Source organism: Helicoverpa zea, chromosome 8 (assembly GCF_022581195.2).
Source record: "Helicoverpa zea isolate HzStark_Cry1AcR chromosome 8, ilHelZeax1.1, whole genome shotgun sequence".
Taxonomy (NCBI): domain Eukaryota; kingdom Metazoa; phylum Arthropoda; class Insecta; order Lepidoptera; family Noctuidae; genus Helicoverpa; species Helicoverpa zea.
The window spans coordinates 7,923,697-7,939,140 of record NC_061459.1 but is presented as its reverse complement, the minus strand read 5'-3'; the positions used below and the strand labels follow the sequence as shown (position 1 = coordinate 7,939,140).

The 15,444-nt window shown below is 36.2% G+C and overlaps 2 protein-coding genes across 2 annotated transcripts; both read left to right on the top strand.

Annotated features, from left to right (window-relative positions):
- The first annotated feature begins 4,011 nt into the window (after positions 1-4,011).
- Positions 4,012-7,478, top strand: LOC124632720. The gene is made up of 8 exons (XM_047167672.1): positions 4,012-4,030; positions 4,140-4,421; positions 4,505-4,692; positions 4,965-5,113; positions 5,211-5,356; positions 5,437-5,690; positions 5,860-6,024; positions 7,178-7,478. The coding sequence occupies exons 2-8, from the start codon at positions 4,229-4,231 to the stop codon at positions 7,424-7,426; spliced, it is 1,344 nt and encodes a 447-aa protein (XP_047023628.1). The 5' UTR covers positions 4,012-4,030; positions 4,140-4,228; the 3' UTR covers positions 7,427-7,478.
- Positions 7,479-8,978: 1,500 nt separating this feature from the next.
- Positions 8,979-11,640, top strand: LOC124632579 (CRAL-TRIO domain-containing protein C3H8.02). Its single transcript, XM_047167455.1, has 4 exons — positions 8,979-9,305; positions 9,438-9,647; positions 10,054-10,265; positions 10,374-11,640. Exons 1-4 carry the CDS (start codon positions 9,150-9,152, stop codon positions 10,468-10,470), a joined length of 675 nt encoding a protein of 224 aa, XP_047023411.1. The 5' UTR covers positions 8,979-9,149; the 3' UTR covers positions 10,471-11,640.
- The last annotated feature ends 3,804 nt before the right edge of the window (positions 11,641-15,444 follow it).

The window sequence follows — 15,444 nt, the reverse complement described above, 5'->3', positions numbered from 1 at the left end:
GAGCCAAAGCGTATGATCGCTTCATAGAGCTCTGATTGGCCCCAGGTGACCAAGTCAGGTCTGATTTGTTTGTTCATCAGATCTTTGAAAGTGTTTCGGTGGATACTTACTGTCGTCCTGTTTACGTGTGACACAAAATATGGTATATAAACGTCCTCCGCAATAGCGAAGTTTTCCCGGTGTGCGGTAGTGACGCACAGTATACAACACTTATGTATTTTTTGATTTGCTGGCTCCACCAAGAAATGGCAAATTGCGAGCGTACATTTTGAAAATCTAGGCAAAACTGCAGGTTTCAAGTACGAACACATGAAGTGGACTCGCACAGATACGTACATTTTGCCTATTCGTGAACTAATGCAAACATTTCGGTGGAGTCCCGGCTTAGGCCACCACATTATACGTGCGCGATCCTCGGGCGTGTGAGTAGCGTTGCGTTTTGCTGCCCTGCGGCATTTGCAGCGCGCTCGCGGCGCGCACGCGCCGCTCTCCTTGACGTTTAACTGCTAAGGCGTTTAACGGGCGGCGGGGATAGCGGGCGAAGGGGTAAGAACGCAACTCGAGCGCGGCGTGCTCGCCGCGAGCGCGTCGCTTGCACTCTTCACACATGCCGCAGGGCAGCAAAACCCGACGTTCACGCAGCGCGCTCGCGACGCCCGCGCTACTCACACGCCCGAGGATCACGCACGCCTAATGTGGGGTCAGCCTTACCATAGTGAGTAAGTGCACAGAAAATCCCCGTCATACAAGTGTTTCTCCCCAGTAGTGAAACTATCCTACCCTATGCGCCTGCTGATGATGATGACTCATTTTATCATCCATCCAGCTATTCCCCAACTATGTTGGTGTTGGCTTCCAGTCACCGAATCTGTTTGAGTACCAATATTTTGCTTGGAGCGACTACCTATCTACCTATCTTCAATCCAGTCAACTACACAAGACGATATCAATGGTAAGACTGACAGACTTTCTGGCTTCTGATTAGTCGCAGCAGCTGCAGAAAATGTACAAATGACAGCTTTGTCAGACTCAAAGCATATAGACATAGATTATAGCTGTTTCCTATGAAAATTACTTACGCACCATACGTAATAATTTTCCAAATTGGCTGACTAGATCCAGAGATATTCACAACGTCACAAACTTTACTTCTTTTGTTTAGATAAATGGTCACATCCACAACACAACCTTGATCAATGAATCTATGCGACTGCTAAGTGCTAATCCTAATTATACTGTCACGTGAAAGAATGCACCTACGGGATAAGTAGTATTTTGACTATTCTATATTGCCCACGCAGACGAAGTTGCGGGCAACAGCTAGTTTACAATAAATATCAAAAACTATCCTAGTAAAACAAACAACTAAAAAGCGTCAAAAAATTCGTCCCCATCGCTGTCAACTGGGAGCGTGCCCAAGAGGCTGGCAGCATTACGTTGGATCGCCGTGCTGATTCTTTGTCCGAGGTAATAGCCAGCCTTCTGGTCACGAGAAGCGTCAACCAGCCGCCTAGAGAGATCTTTAAATAGAATTTGGGCATTCGGACCCCACGACCCGAGGGTTTCAACCCCAAACGGTTCGAAAATATAGTTTCCGACAAGGCCACTATATTTCCGCCGCTTGAGGTTCTCCGCAGCCGCAGCGGCAGCAGCAGCACAGCACGCAGAACTTGGAAGGTATGATGGCGCAAGAGTATCGACACAGGTTGCGTCCCATACTAAAGGCCTACCCATCTTCCAAGGGAATAACGACATGCCGTCTGGTCTCTTACCGTCGTCGCGTGCCAAGCCGTTTGGTTCTAATACAGCTGGTACCCCGACGGCAACAAGAGCTCGACGTATAATGTCATTGATGTTTGCATGCCGCGCAATACGGCCCGCACTACGGCTGCACGACAGGCCGTAATGAATGTATTCATTTTCTGTGTCACAAACATATCGGCCACTGAACGTCAGCTTAGCAAACGCGAACATGGACTCCCAAACTACTTAGTACAAGTACTAGGAAATCGTAAGTGCATTGAAGCCAAATGCATTAGCAACTTGACCTGACAAGCAAACGGAATGGCAGTAGTAGACCATAGTGAGAAAGAAAACGAACATAGTACGTGAGGAATAATTAAAATCAAACAGTTGGCGATTTTCAGTAAAACTCAAATAAAAACAAAGTATTATGAATTACAGACAGTACTTGAAAAGTCTTCTGTCGATAAATTATAGAAAAACAGATATGTGCATTACTTAGCAATCCGATTAATATTGAACATAGAATATCTTCTGTTCAGTTTTGTTACCCTAGTACTTGTGACAAACAATGATTCGATTTCAATACCATTATTTTATTGTAGAAAATTATTAAAAGTTGCTAATGCATCTGGCTTCAATGCACTTATGATTTCCTAGTACTTGTACTAAGTAGTTTGGGAGTCCATGTTCGCGTTTGCTAAGCTGACGTTCAGTAGCCGATGATGTTTGTGACACAGAAAATGAATACATTCATTTGTTGACTGTACTTTTTTGACTGTACTTTTTATTTGAAATCGGGTTAAATTATAAAACGTGTTGAGTTGGTGAAAACATAAAAGTGAATAATTTAAGTTTCACCAACTGAACACGCATCAAAATCTTAACGTGTCGAGTTGACGACATGATAAATGTTAAAATTTTGAGTTTCACCAACTGAACACATTCGTGATGAGTTAAGTGTGTTGAGATGACGAAAGACCCGATTAGAGATACGACAGCGGATATTGGTCATATTTAATTATTATCGATTTCAGATACGTAAATGGGTAAATAAATAATCTGGCAACAGAATAAACAAAATCACTATTGTCAACTGTGTTATTAAACTATTAATTTCCAAACAATAAAAAACTCAAGTTCTTCAAATGTCTGCATTATTACTAAAACAATGGCTTTTACTAGTAATTAAACTGAATTACCTGCATTATCTACACAATGCTTAGATTAACATAAAACAAACTTGGGCGCCATTACCTTCATCTGGGTACATGGAACAACTTCATTGATTGCACCATTTACGAAGACGAAGGGTCTCATTAAACTTGGGTAATTATTTATCTTCAAAACTCTGAACTGACTGAAGTTGCCTAAGATCAATTTCGTGTACGTGATAGGTGAGCTTTCCAAGACTCCACGACATTGTTGCCCTGAGGCAGGGATGGCGAACCTTAATAGTTGAACGTGCTCAAAGATTCTACGAACAAAAAATTGCCTTTTTTTAACAAGTGACGCCTATAATTTTTACAATTCTTGGTTTGATTGATGGGAAAGTTATTAATTTTGGATTAAAGTTTATCTTTTGAGAATTGGGTGATTATCATCATATGTACCTACTATCACAGCACACGTATTCAAACAACGGTTTATCATCCCTGGACTAAGGCTATCTTAATGTACACTAGACTTGTGCTTAGGTAGGCAACTGTTAGGTACCTACAATATTGTAAGAGGAATATGAAGCATAAGTAGTTTTATTCCTGTACTGTTACAATTTAAAGAATCCAAATAGAAAATACCATTGTACTTACTCACTTTATGTAAACCTGGAAACAATACACAGTTTAAAGATAAAGATTATCGATTTTATAAGATCAAAATAAAATAAATCAACATTGCGAAATAAAACATAAAAAAACCCATTTGATAACATCTCTTGATCTACGAAGTATCTAATACAGCTAATTAATTAGATGCATTAAATATGATGATAGGCAACTAATAGTTGCGATTATTCGGACCAGTATTTTACAAACAAAATTGACGTAGACTTAGGTATTGTTTAGTTCTGTCAGGTACAACCCATAGATGCCTTATCGTGTTTTATCAACTGAAACAATCCTCTATTAGATATCAAGGCCCGCCATGCTTGACACCGTTTTCCCAGCTAGATATTGCACTTGCAATAGTGCGCGGGCACGCTTAGTCGTAACTGATAAATAACTATCTAAACAAAAATAGATAATCAAATCTAGTATTCGATTCCGTAATTAATGAAGTTGCTAAGGTTACTGACAGTGTAACAATTAATCAGATCGTTAAGATAATCTCTGATTCAGCCGATTTTTATGATACTTCATGAGAATCGCCTGAATCACAATACTGTCATATCACAGAGGCGCGGCTAATCTTTCTAGATCTGATATAGTCAACTATAAATTGGTAAAATTTAGCAGAAACTGTTGTGTGTCTCTAGTAAGTAAATATGGCGTGTTTTTTCACTGTCCTAGCGGCAGTCTTAGGAGTGGTAGCTGCGTTAAACACTGACATACCAGCACCCAGTCAATTCGCCTTTATCCTGAGCGAAGATGGCTTCGAAGACTACCTCGATTCCTGGCTTGAAATCGAAGAAGCGAAATTCCGCATGGCAACTCCTACAGATGCGCGTAGTAGCACCGGTAAGAAATGTTTTTTTTTTACATAGACTTGAATGTATTTTCCTTGCTTGTCTTCAAAATAAATGTCCCTTCCTCCCGTACAGGTTGCTCGTTCAGTGTAAATGGTGGTATTGGACAACCGCAGCCCGTTTTCCTTCGCAACGACAATTATGTGGTACCCACTGGAACCACCGGCCAAATAAACCTGAACGCCGGCGAACAAGTGATCGTCTCATGCACCGGCTCTAAGCGTATCCTGCATCCTAACGTCACTACCAACGTTTTTACTGCTGTGAGTGCTTTTTTTTATTTGTTGAATGCAAGTATTATCAAACTTCTTACACCGACACCAACTTATTTCAAAGAAGTGTTCTACGAAAAAGGCTCTCCTATACCTTTTTTGTATCAGAGATACGAGAGACCTGAGAGACGCACCAATAGGTGATCGGAGCTATCATAAAATAATAGTCTTTAGAATACAAAACAAACTTTAACAGTTATAGCATTTGTTTTTCTATTAAGGTTAAAGCGATCGATAAGAACAAAACTAATTTTAATTTTTAGCCTGCAACCTGTGAGAACAATGAGCTGGTTTCCGGTGACGGTTGGTTGGACGGCAATGGAGCGTTCAGTGAACTGACTTGCTCTGCTCACCCAAGCCACGAAGCTCTATTAACCACTGATACGTGCTATAATAACAACCGTGTTATTAGGTGGGTACAAACTACAATACATGATCTAATAGCCTAATAGCTTACTCAAATTATGCACTGCAAAAGTATCTAACGGGTAAATGACATTTTCTTCCAGGGTCGGTTACACTGTCGAAGGAGTCTTCTATCCTCTTTACTGGTCTTGTTTCGACCAGGATCGTCTAGAGGTTCTTTACGTCTGGTATGAACAGAACCCACCCAATGCTGTGCACCAGACCAATGTGAATAGACCTAGCTGGTCAGGTACGGGCTGAATATTTTTTTCTTACTGAAGTTTCAAAAATGTTGACAACTGGTATCATTATTTTCTCCTGTTGTTTCAGCTGGCTCATTCTACCCTGGTGTAAATGTTAATACAATGTATACTCAGGCTCAACAGAAGACTACGATTGCAACTGTGGTTGGCAATGACCTGGCTGATAAATATATTACAAATCTTCAGTACTTGGCCCGAGGTCACCTTGCTGCTAAAACAGATTTTATCTATGCGAGCGGGCAGAGAGCTACATTTTACTTCATCAATGCAGCTCCTCAATGGCAGCCCATAAATGCTGGTAACTGGAATTGGCTGGAACAAGTACGTAAACACAAAAAAATTGTTTTCAATATTTTATCGCCTGAAAATGCCTGCAAGCCATCACTCAGATGATAATTTTATATTTTACTAGAAGCCAGAAGGGCACTGCTTTAAGTGACTGTCATAGCTAGTGCAAGTAATAACATTTTATTTTGTTGAATGTCCTTAGAACCTACGCACTCGCATTGGTGAAGCCGGTTACCAAACCGTCGTATACTCAGGCACCTTCGGCGTGACTCAGCTACGGGATCAGAATGATACCCTCGTTGACATCTATCTGTACAGAGACGCTAACAACAACCCACAAATTCCTGTGCCTCTCTATTATTACAAGGTAATTCATATTTTTTATCATGTTCTACGTAGCCATTTAGGTAAATACTGATGGCTTGTGTTTAAACACCACCCAAAAAAGTACCTATTTTACTACCAAAAAAATTCTAAACGGTTACCAAAATGGATAAATGGTCACCAAATAACGTTTCCAAAAATATTATTAGGTAAAACCATTTTTTCGTATTATTGACTACTAAAAAAATATATGGACGCCTTTAAAATTCACTTTAGACCAAATATTATATATTGTCACTACTTAGATGTTACCAATTATGTAATGCCATGACTCCTAATTTGGTCATTTTTGTTAGACTAAAAAAGCTAACGATCGCTAGAATATTTCCCAAATACCAATTAATATACTGGGGTTCCCAAACGTACGTCGCTTATTTATTGTTATATGAATTTGTGTGTAACTCAGTAGTAAAATGTAAGCACGAAACATGCAGCAAGTATGGCTTCTGTCACGGCTCCGGCACTGCGGGGCTCCGGCGGTCCCATGCGAGCTTATCGTCGCAGATGGTTTTCACGCTCACCACCGCAGCTTCGGCTTGCTGGCCGGCAGAGCCGGCCAGCCTCAGCCGCGGCGGCGAGCCTTAAAAACTACCTGCGCCTCAGCTCGCAGGCCGCCTCGCCCCTCTGCGCCTACGCGGATTTGAATTGCACTCTAGGGGTAGGGCAGACAAGACTACGTGGCGTCGGTTTTGCAGCGATTCGTTTTCGTCACTAACTTTGATTTTGGTAGTAATATTAATCTTTTAGTTGGATAGAATTTGGTGACCATTAATCCATTTTGGGAACCAAAAATAATATTTGTGCGAGATTTGCGATTTTTCTGATGTTATTTTATTTTTTTTGGAGTTGTTTATTTTATTTGGTGCCTCAGCTTAGAGTCTTAAAAATATTTTTGGTGATCGCCTAAATTATACCGAATACTGATAGCTCTTGATACTACAAAAGCTGATTTCTGAAACATGACGTAAAGTCTAGGTGGTTACTAAACTCATAAGTTTACCGAAAAAAACTGAATCATTATAAAGATCTACTTATTCAATTTTATCTTGTGCATGTTCCGCTGAATAGATCAACGCATGAGCGAATCACAAGCCAGTTTACATAACGACATACATTATCTAATCTTCTATTGACAGGTGGTCCATGACGCCTCTCGTCGCATCGGCACAGCATTCGTCACCATCAACAACCCATACTACACTGAGACGGAGGTTCAAGCTCTCACATTTTGCACGGATCGCTGCCTCAACAACACTGCATTCGACTGGCTGAAGTGGGACCAGAACAACATAGAGATAGGATACAGCTTCTGCTGTACGATTGACGAGTTCAGGAGAACTATTCCGCATCTACCAAGTTTTTCTGTCGATGGCCTTCTTTCGTAGCAAATTGTACCCATATAATTTTTGTACTAGGTAAATAAAATGTTAAAAGAAAGTTTAGTTTAACTTGATCTCATCGCTATATAAAATCATTATTTGCATTCGGTACTGTTATTTACTGCTTGTAGGTACCTACCTATAGTTGCTTATAATAATAAGCATCACCTGCAGTTAATACACAAACATCACCAGGTATAAATGCAAAATAAACAAATTACAGAAAGTACACGTTGTGATTTTTTAAAATTCCCATTCCCAATAAAAATATTTATTTATCTCCTTTTTTAGGCGTAGGCAGTGTGTAGATTAATTTATTTACAAATACTGTAAGTGAGAACTGTTGACCATGGCTGATGAACCCAAACCAATAAGCCAGCTGTTAACGAATATTTGTTGTTGATTTTAGCCTGAAACTGCAACGCTTTTTGGCAACACCTGAGTACCTGTCACATCAGCACATAGATATAATATTACTAAACAAGATTGCGCACGCTCAAAATATATATTTACGAAAATGAACTCTATTCTAACGCAATAAGGTACTAAATTGGTTGCATAATACACAGAGGCAAATCCGAGCCGAGAGGGATAGTTCGAACGGAGGCTGTTTGTCTCTTTCTAACACATTGCCAGCATAAAAAAATGTTGTGATCAAAAGTTTTGTCTTCCCAAAAACAATTGAATCACTTATATTTTTATCTTATTTTAACAATTGTAAGTCAACAAATTAATAACAATCGCATTAATTTATTCGTATTTATTATTAAAACATAAACAACATAAATTTTTATTTTGCTTTTTTTTATTTTCTAGCGGTAACCCTGAACATTCTTGGCGCGTAATCAGCATTTAAAATTTTGTTTATATTTTTTTGTATTAAATCAATTTAAACTATTAAAATGGTGAAAAAGTGTTGCGTTTCTACTTGCAAAAGTGAATCCTATGGTGGTTGCAATATATCGTTCCACAGGTTAGCTAATAATAACATTTTCGTAAACCAAACAACTAGGGTGCCCATGAATTCTTGTAACGAGTCAAAATATGGGTGATGGATTTTAAAACTGTTGTACTATTGTTATAGCTTCCCAAAAAATGAAGAAAGGCGACATAAATGGCTCAGCAGTCTATATATGAAGTAGAAATACAAAAAAAACAGTCTTCACTTCGAATCTTCCTGCTTTTATACTGCTAATTTCCGCTAATTATTAAAAGCCTTTATTAGTATCTTAAGGTCACAAACTGCGTAAGTTAAAACTTCAATACTAATCTGTGTTTAATAATCTTAGCAAATTCGGATTTGTCTCACATAGCTTAATCTCATAGTCACCCTATTAGAAAGGGACAGACAGCCTCTGTACTAACTGTTTCACTCGGCTCGTTTTTTGGGTTTATATGCGCAGTCCTGTTTACTAATATTATGTCTATGCATCAGCATGACAGAGATTGGCGCTTTCCAGTCTATCCTTATTTGACATCACGTTCCTAGCTATCTCTTTCATACTCATAATATTTATCATGACTGTTCAGCTTTAAAATGCTGTTATAATAATCAACACCGTTTTACAAGTCAAATCAGTATTTGACATTGATTTGAGACGTGTAGGAAAGAAATAATCAAATCAACCGAAATAATTCGTTCTAAAATATTTATATATCTCCTTTTTTTAGGCGTAGGCAGTGTGTAGATTAATTTATTTACAAATACTGTAAGTGAGAACTGTTGACCATGGCTGACGAACCCAAACCTGTTAACGAAGATGATTTAAAACAATTAAAAGAACGCATGAATTTGATCGTTAGTGCAGATCCGGCACAATATCATAATGAATATTCACTGCGGAGATATCTGAGGGCTTTCAAAACTGTTGACAATGCTTTTCAGGTAAGAACTGAATGATAATATAAATAATGATACCTAGTAGCCCTTCAGAAAGTCGGGGCCTCAAAATAATACTACAATGCAATTCTAAAGTATTCCTAATTAATACTGAATACCTACCGTTACTAATTTCAGGCAATAATAAAAACAAACAAATGGAGAGTAGAGTATGGTGTGGCTGAGTTAGCTGATAATAAAGAAATAATTGAGAAGTACTCTGACAAAGCCAGGGTTCTGAGGCATAGAGATATCACTGGCCGGCCTATCATATACATTCCAGCAAAGAACCACAGTTCCAGTGACAGGAATATTGATGATTTGACTAAATTCATAGTCTACTGCTTGGTAATTATCATTTTTATAACTCAAATGTTGCTATCAGAAATAGATTTCAATATATTTATTTCACAAACCAGTTTGACCAGAATTCAGAATACGTTTGAAATTAATATTAATTATTTGGCTTTCAAAAATCATGATCATTCAATGCCATATATGTAAAGTAGTTTCCTATGAATATCTAAAACTACTAGCTTTTAACTTACTAGTCATGATGTTTTGCAATGCTGCAAGAATTGTCCCACTCTTTGACTTCTGAATTTCATTGAAAATAGAATAGTCTATAAAGATTTAACATCAACTCAACACCTGCCAGCTGCCTCAGTTTATGCATTGCACCATCAAAGTCAATAGAATTGTTTAAACTTATTTCCTTTACATTATCCTTCTTTATCCATTCCTGTACTTACAGGAAGATGCCAGTAAGAAATGTTTTGAAGAAGTGGTTGACAACTTATGTATAGTTTTTGATTTGAATGGCTTCACACTGTCCTGCATGGACTATCAAGTGTTGAAGAACTTGATCTGGTTGCTCAGCCGACACTACCCAGAGAGGCTTGGTGTTTGTCTGGTCACTAATGCACCGGCTTTCTTTTCTGGATGCTGGGCTGTTATCAAAGGATGGTAAGCTTAATTTCTAGTTCACCATGTTAGAAAAAAATGAGCTATTTATCTGCATTTTTAAACGGAAGGCACAATTTACTCACTTTATTCTTTACCTTCTTTTTCCAGGCTTGATGAAAACACTGCCAGTAAGGTTGTATTCATGCATTCTGAAATGGACCTTTGCCAATACCTTATACCAGATATACTACCTGATGATATGTGAATTTTAGAACAAACGCAAAGATATACCGGTAAACACGTCTAGTTTTAAGATATATCTTTTAAATGTATATATATTTTACATTATGTGACCTTAGAGAAACTAACAGTACCACCAATATAGCGATCCCATTGTTAAAATACTTGCCACAGTAATAAGAACCAAACTAATTAAATATTGCACTATATAGTCCAAGATAATGACTTTCTTCTAATATTATTCACTTGTTTATAAGTAGGTAGTTCTTAATCTTTTATGTATACATACAAATATTCAGAATACATTGTGTACATTCTGATATTCCATTAAATCAAAAGAAACTTGCCATTAAACTAATTAAGTAACAATTATGTACAAGGTATAGAATTATATTAAAGACGCGAATTTTCTTTGAGGTAAGGTAAGAAGGTTATAATTATTATTCATTAACATTACAGCTGGAATAATGTGGCACAGCAAAAGTTAAAAGTGCATGCTAAAGTTTGACTTGATTTTGAGATTGGGTACTATTTGTACATCAGTGTTTTCACTGACCAGTAAATACAGAAAATAACACTTACACGTGCCTCTCTGCTTATTTGAACTCTTGTCTATTTATACAGACCTCTAGGTAATTACTAAACTTACAAATAGTATTTTGCATTAAAAAACTAAACTAGTCCAGTAGAATACTAATTAAATAGGTACAAGCCGCTGATTTTGTCAGTCTTATTATTTGTTATTTTTTGTTTAGTTGAAAATTGTTATTGATTATTTTTAGTAAATAGAACTTTAACACCAAAAAAGTCAATTAACCATTAAATGAGATTCATTTTGTTTTAGATTCAAAAGTTGTATGTTAAGATTATTATTATAGTTTAAATGTTAAATATTGTTATTTTGTTTACTGCATTCTCGATAATTGTTTTGATGGAAGTCATTGCTATCTCTATTAGTCCAATGTGTCCACTCCATAAATGAAATTAATGAAAATAATACACAAATATCTTACAATCAGAACGATTGAGATGAAATTATTTGTGGATTCATAATAAATAGATTTCAGCATTTGAGAACATCATCAATAGTGGTATCACAATCCTGAAAGTGTTACAGGGTCTCTTGTTGTTAATGCTAAGAATTTATTAGGTTCTTATGATTTAACAGATTATGAATAGTATTAGTTACTTTCAATATATTGTATATTCTTTCTACGATACTGCTCCCCTCCAAAACTACATCCTATTGTCCTAATAATATGCAAAATCCGAATATTTATTAGGATGTATGTATGTGGTTTGTTTGTTACTCTTCCACGCTAAAACTACTGGATGGATTTTGATGTAACAAGGCAGTAATATAGCTTACTAGCTTCCGCCAGCGGCTTCGCCCGCGTGGTGTGTTGATAAAAAGTAGCCTATGTGTTAATCCAGGGTATCACCTATCTACATACCAAATTTCAATCAAATCGGTCCAGCTGGTTTTGCGTGATTGAATAACAAACATACATCCATACATTCTCACAAACTTTCACATTTATAATATAAGTAGGATGTATCAGAATACCACATAAGCTACTTTTTATCGATGGGCGGGAAGTACCTATTTCCTCGCTATGAGCGTTAAAACCGCGAGCGGATATTAGTTTTTGAATAAAGCAGTATTTCGCAGGACATAAAATGTGTACCTGTGCCAATTTTAATGGGAAAGTTATTTAATACTTTTTTGGTTTCTTGTGGATCGTACATATATTGATGTATGTATAGTCCGCGATGGCTCGACGTAGCAATCAGCTTACTTACATAAGACTAGGATGCAGGAAGTATGAGTTCATTTGATATTGATGAATAAAATTGCCTATAAATCTTTTTAAGTGATTTGAAATCTGAACAGCAAAAATCTATATATATATAAATGAAACCCGCTTTCCGTTGTCACGACATAACAGGAAAACGGCTTGACCGATTTGAATTAGAGGGGAGGTAACTTAGACCCGGGAGAAGGTTTTAGGATAGGTTTTTGTCACCATCCGGCTACGGATGTGGGTGAAACCGCGGGCGAAAGCTAGTAAGTAATAATTTCCTTTCAATATTTGCCACGTCAACCTGTCGCGGACTAGAGCAACGGTTTGTGATTGAAGTTATAAGTTGCATTGGGAGGCATACTATACAAAGAGAACCTTTATTGCCTATGGCCTGATTTTAAGTCAGTTCAGTAACTAGCTGTATCCAGAAGACACAATGGTCGTGTGCGTTCGCGCAGCGGAATGTTGTTGAATTTTAAGATTTTAATTATGCTATTATAATTAGTGTAAGACTTTCTATAATTGTGTATGGTAAATAAAAATTTGTGTATGCAGCCATTGTGGAGAAATTCACCAAAAACTGATTCCGCTGGGCGAACGTTGTCCTAGCGGAACTTTTTTTAATCCATAGACTTTAGAAGAAAAGAGATGTGTCCAAAAATTTGTGTGTATTTGTGTATAATTATTTATGTATGAATGAAATCAGTGTATGCTTGGAGAAATTCAAGTTTCCGCTACGCGAACGTTTGGTCATTAGCTAGTTTTCATATAAAGCGCTTACATAGAGAGCTGTAGATTTTTACATACGTTGTTTTGAATTTGTTTATATTTGTTTAAAAAACAGATTTAGAAAAAGTCGTAGGGTTTAAAAGATAAAAATATAAATGTAAAATACACTTATTAGGTCTTAGTTCTTAAAGTATGCAGTTTGGGGTCTAGATTTTCACGTTTACACAAACCTTGTAAGTGTCTGCAACATGTTGCCAAGTATCAATGATGTTCTGTTAGTAATTAAAAAGTTATAGGATAATTTACCATGAATAGATCACTGTTTACAAAGCAGTCGAATATCACGACGTTCTAAAGGAATTGCATGGTAAAATGTATGCCAATAATTAGTTTAATCATTCAACTATTCACTTGCAAAATTTCATGTCATTAAATTCAGTAATTAAAGAAAGACAATTATAATACTTACGAAGCATCGAAAACCTATATAATCCGACCAAGTTCGGATAGCTATAAAAAAGCGGCCGAAGCGGTTGAATTTCTCCGAAGTTTATTCATGCACTGATTTCATTCATACATAAATAATTATACACAAATACACACTAATTTTTGGACACATCTCTTTTTTTCTAAAGTCTATGGATTAAAAAAAGTTCCGCCAGGACAACGTTCGCCCAGCGGAATCAGTTTTTGGTGAATTTCTCCACAATGGCTGCATACAGAAATTTTTATTTACCATACACAATTATAGAACGTCTTACACTAATTATCTGCATAATTAAAATCTTTAAATTCAATAACATTCCGCTGCGCGAACGCACACACAATGGTCACTTTGAATCCAATGCCTCGTGATGTCAACCCCTGAAACATTCCAAAAACTTATGCTATTTTAAGCAATTATGACATTTATTTAAACTTTAACAATATTGATGTATGTAGTAATTTTACGACGTAGTACCTGCTGTATGCCATTATCTTTATAATATTTGAGATTTTATGAAGTACCTTCGTTGTGTATCTTGGTAGGTACTTATTGTTAAGTTATATTTTGACGTATCTATAATATATATTATCAATAAATGAATGATCATCAAATAGTCTATTAATTGATTGGGTAATGAAACTGACCTGTGTGCAAACTTTGATGTGAAAAAAAACCAAACCTTTTAAAATAAGCAGCATTTGAATTTATTTGTCTCATAAAATAATATAATTTATTTTTCTGTGATTTGGGAAACATGGTTGACAGATTAGTATTTCATGGAATAAATAAAAAACACCATTTTCATAATTATTTTACTTTGACTTAATAGTTTTACAAAACTGTTATACAAACACTCGCTTTACAAATGTGTAGCGAATTTTATTTGAATGCAGTATTCCTATGTACGAGCGACATGTATTACTACAGGCAATCTTACTTGGAAGAACGACCTAGCACAGCTGTATAACACTACATCTATGTGGTTCTCCCAATTAAGCTCTATCTATTATCATCAATGTACTTTTTCCTAACTGGAACGTTACATTAGTTACGTTTTTTGTAAAATTTAAAACTACATGTAGTCTTCTTTTCTTCATAAATCCTATTATAGAATAATCACTAAAAAATTAAGATTTATCACAAAAAAAATACATTTACTTATAACTTACTGGAATTAAAATACCATTTTGTAAAAATGTTTTATAAATACTGGTACTCGAATTTCACGTTCATTATTGGAATTACAAACCAGAAAAAAGAACCTAAAATTATATTGAGAATTTTTATTCAGTCATAAATGCCTAAAATTAATAAGGGTTTATACATAATTGGCACATATTCTTAGTGTCACTACCAGTTTAGTATATCCCATGTTAAGTAACTTGTAACACAACATGCCGTGGACACAGATATCAAAGTCTCGTTTAATAAATATATATCTACAAATTGTTATGTATCTATTCATTGCTATGTTGTGGTTACATTTACTTAATTACCTTTTTCCCTTTTTAAAATTTTGATTTAAAAATTTCACAATAAAATTTTTAGACGGTTTTTTTAATTCTCTTAATGACTAGTACTTTTAAAAGGAATGTACAAAAAATATATTCAATCAATAATTGGAATGAGTTTGTGACGATTTTTATGATATAAAACAACAGTGAGTTATCGGGAAACTAGGTTACATTATGTATTGAAAACGCGCTGTGCGTAGGAACATGCTAGGAAATCATATATTTTCAGACTAATGATAACGTGACGTGCGGACTGAACGTCGGCGGTGATAACAAAGTATAACGTCGCTGTGTATGTACCGACTAGTATATTAAATAGCTACAGTATTATATTTACAATAAAACTACCATGGGTAATGATATGAGGATGTGAAATAAGATTTCATCTAATTTTAGCCGAACTCATCGCTAAGTTATACAAAACGCTTAAAGGTAACATAAATAAACGCAGTGTAGTAAGATTG

Bases quoted from the DNA above. Each gene is read 5' to 3' on its own strand.
- LOC124632720 (XM_047167672.1), top strand. From the start codon at position 4,229: ATGGCGTGTTTTTTCACTGTCCTAGCGGCAGTCTTAGGAGTGGTAGCT. The intron at 5,114-5,210 runs GTGGGTACAAAC...ATTTTCTTCCAG, and splicing joins AATAACAACCGTGTTATTAG to GGTCGGTTACACTGTCGAAG. The intron at 6,025-7,177 runs GTAATTCATATT...TTCTATTGACAG, and splicing joins TGCCTCTCTATTATTACAAG to GTGGTCCATGACGCCTCTCG.
- LOC124632579 (XM_047167455.1), top strand. From the start codon at position 9,150: ATGGCTGACGAACCCAAACCTGTTAACGAAGATGATTTAAAACAATTA. The intron at 9,648-10,053 runs GTAATTATCATT...CTGTACTTACAG, and splicing joins AATTCATAGTCTACTGCTTG to GAAGATGCCAGTAAGAAATG. The intron at 10,266-10,373 runs GTAAGCTTAATT...TTCTTTTTCCAG, and splicing joins TGGGCTGTTATCAAAGGATG to GCTTGATGAAAACACTGCCA.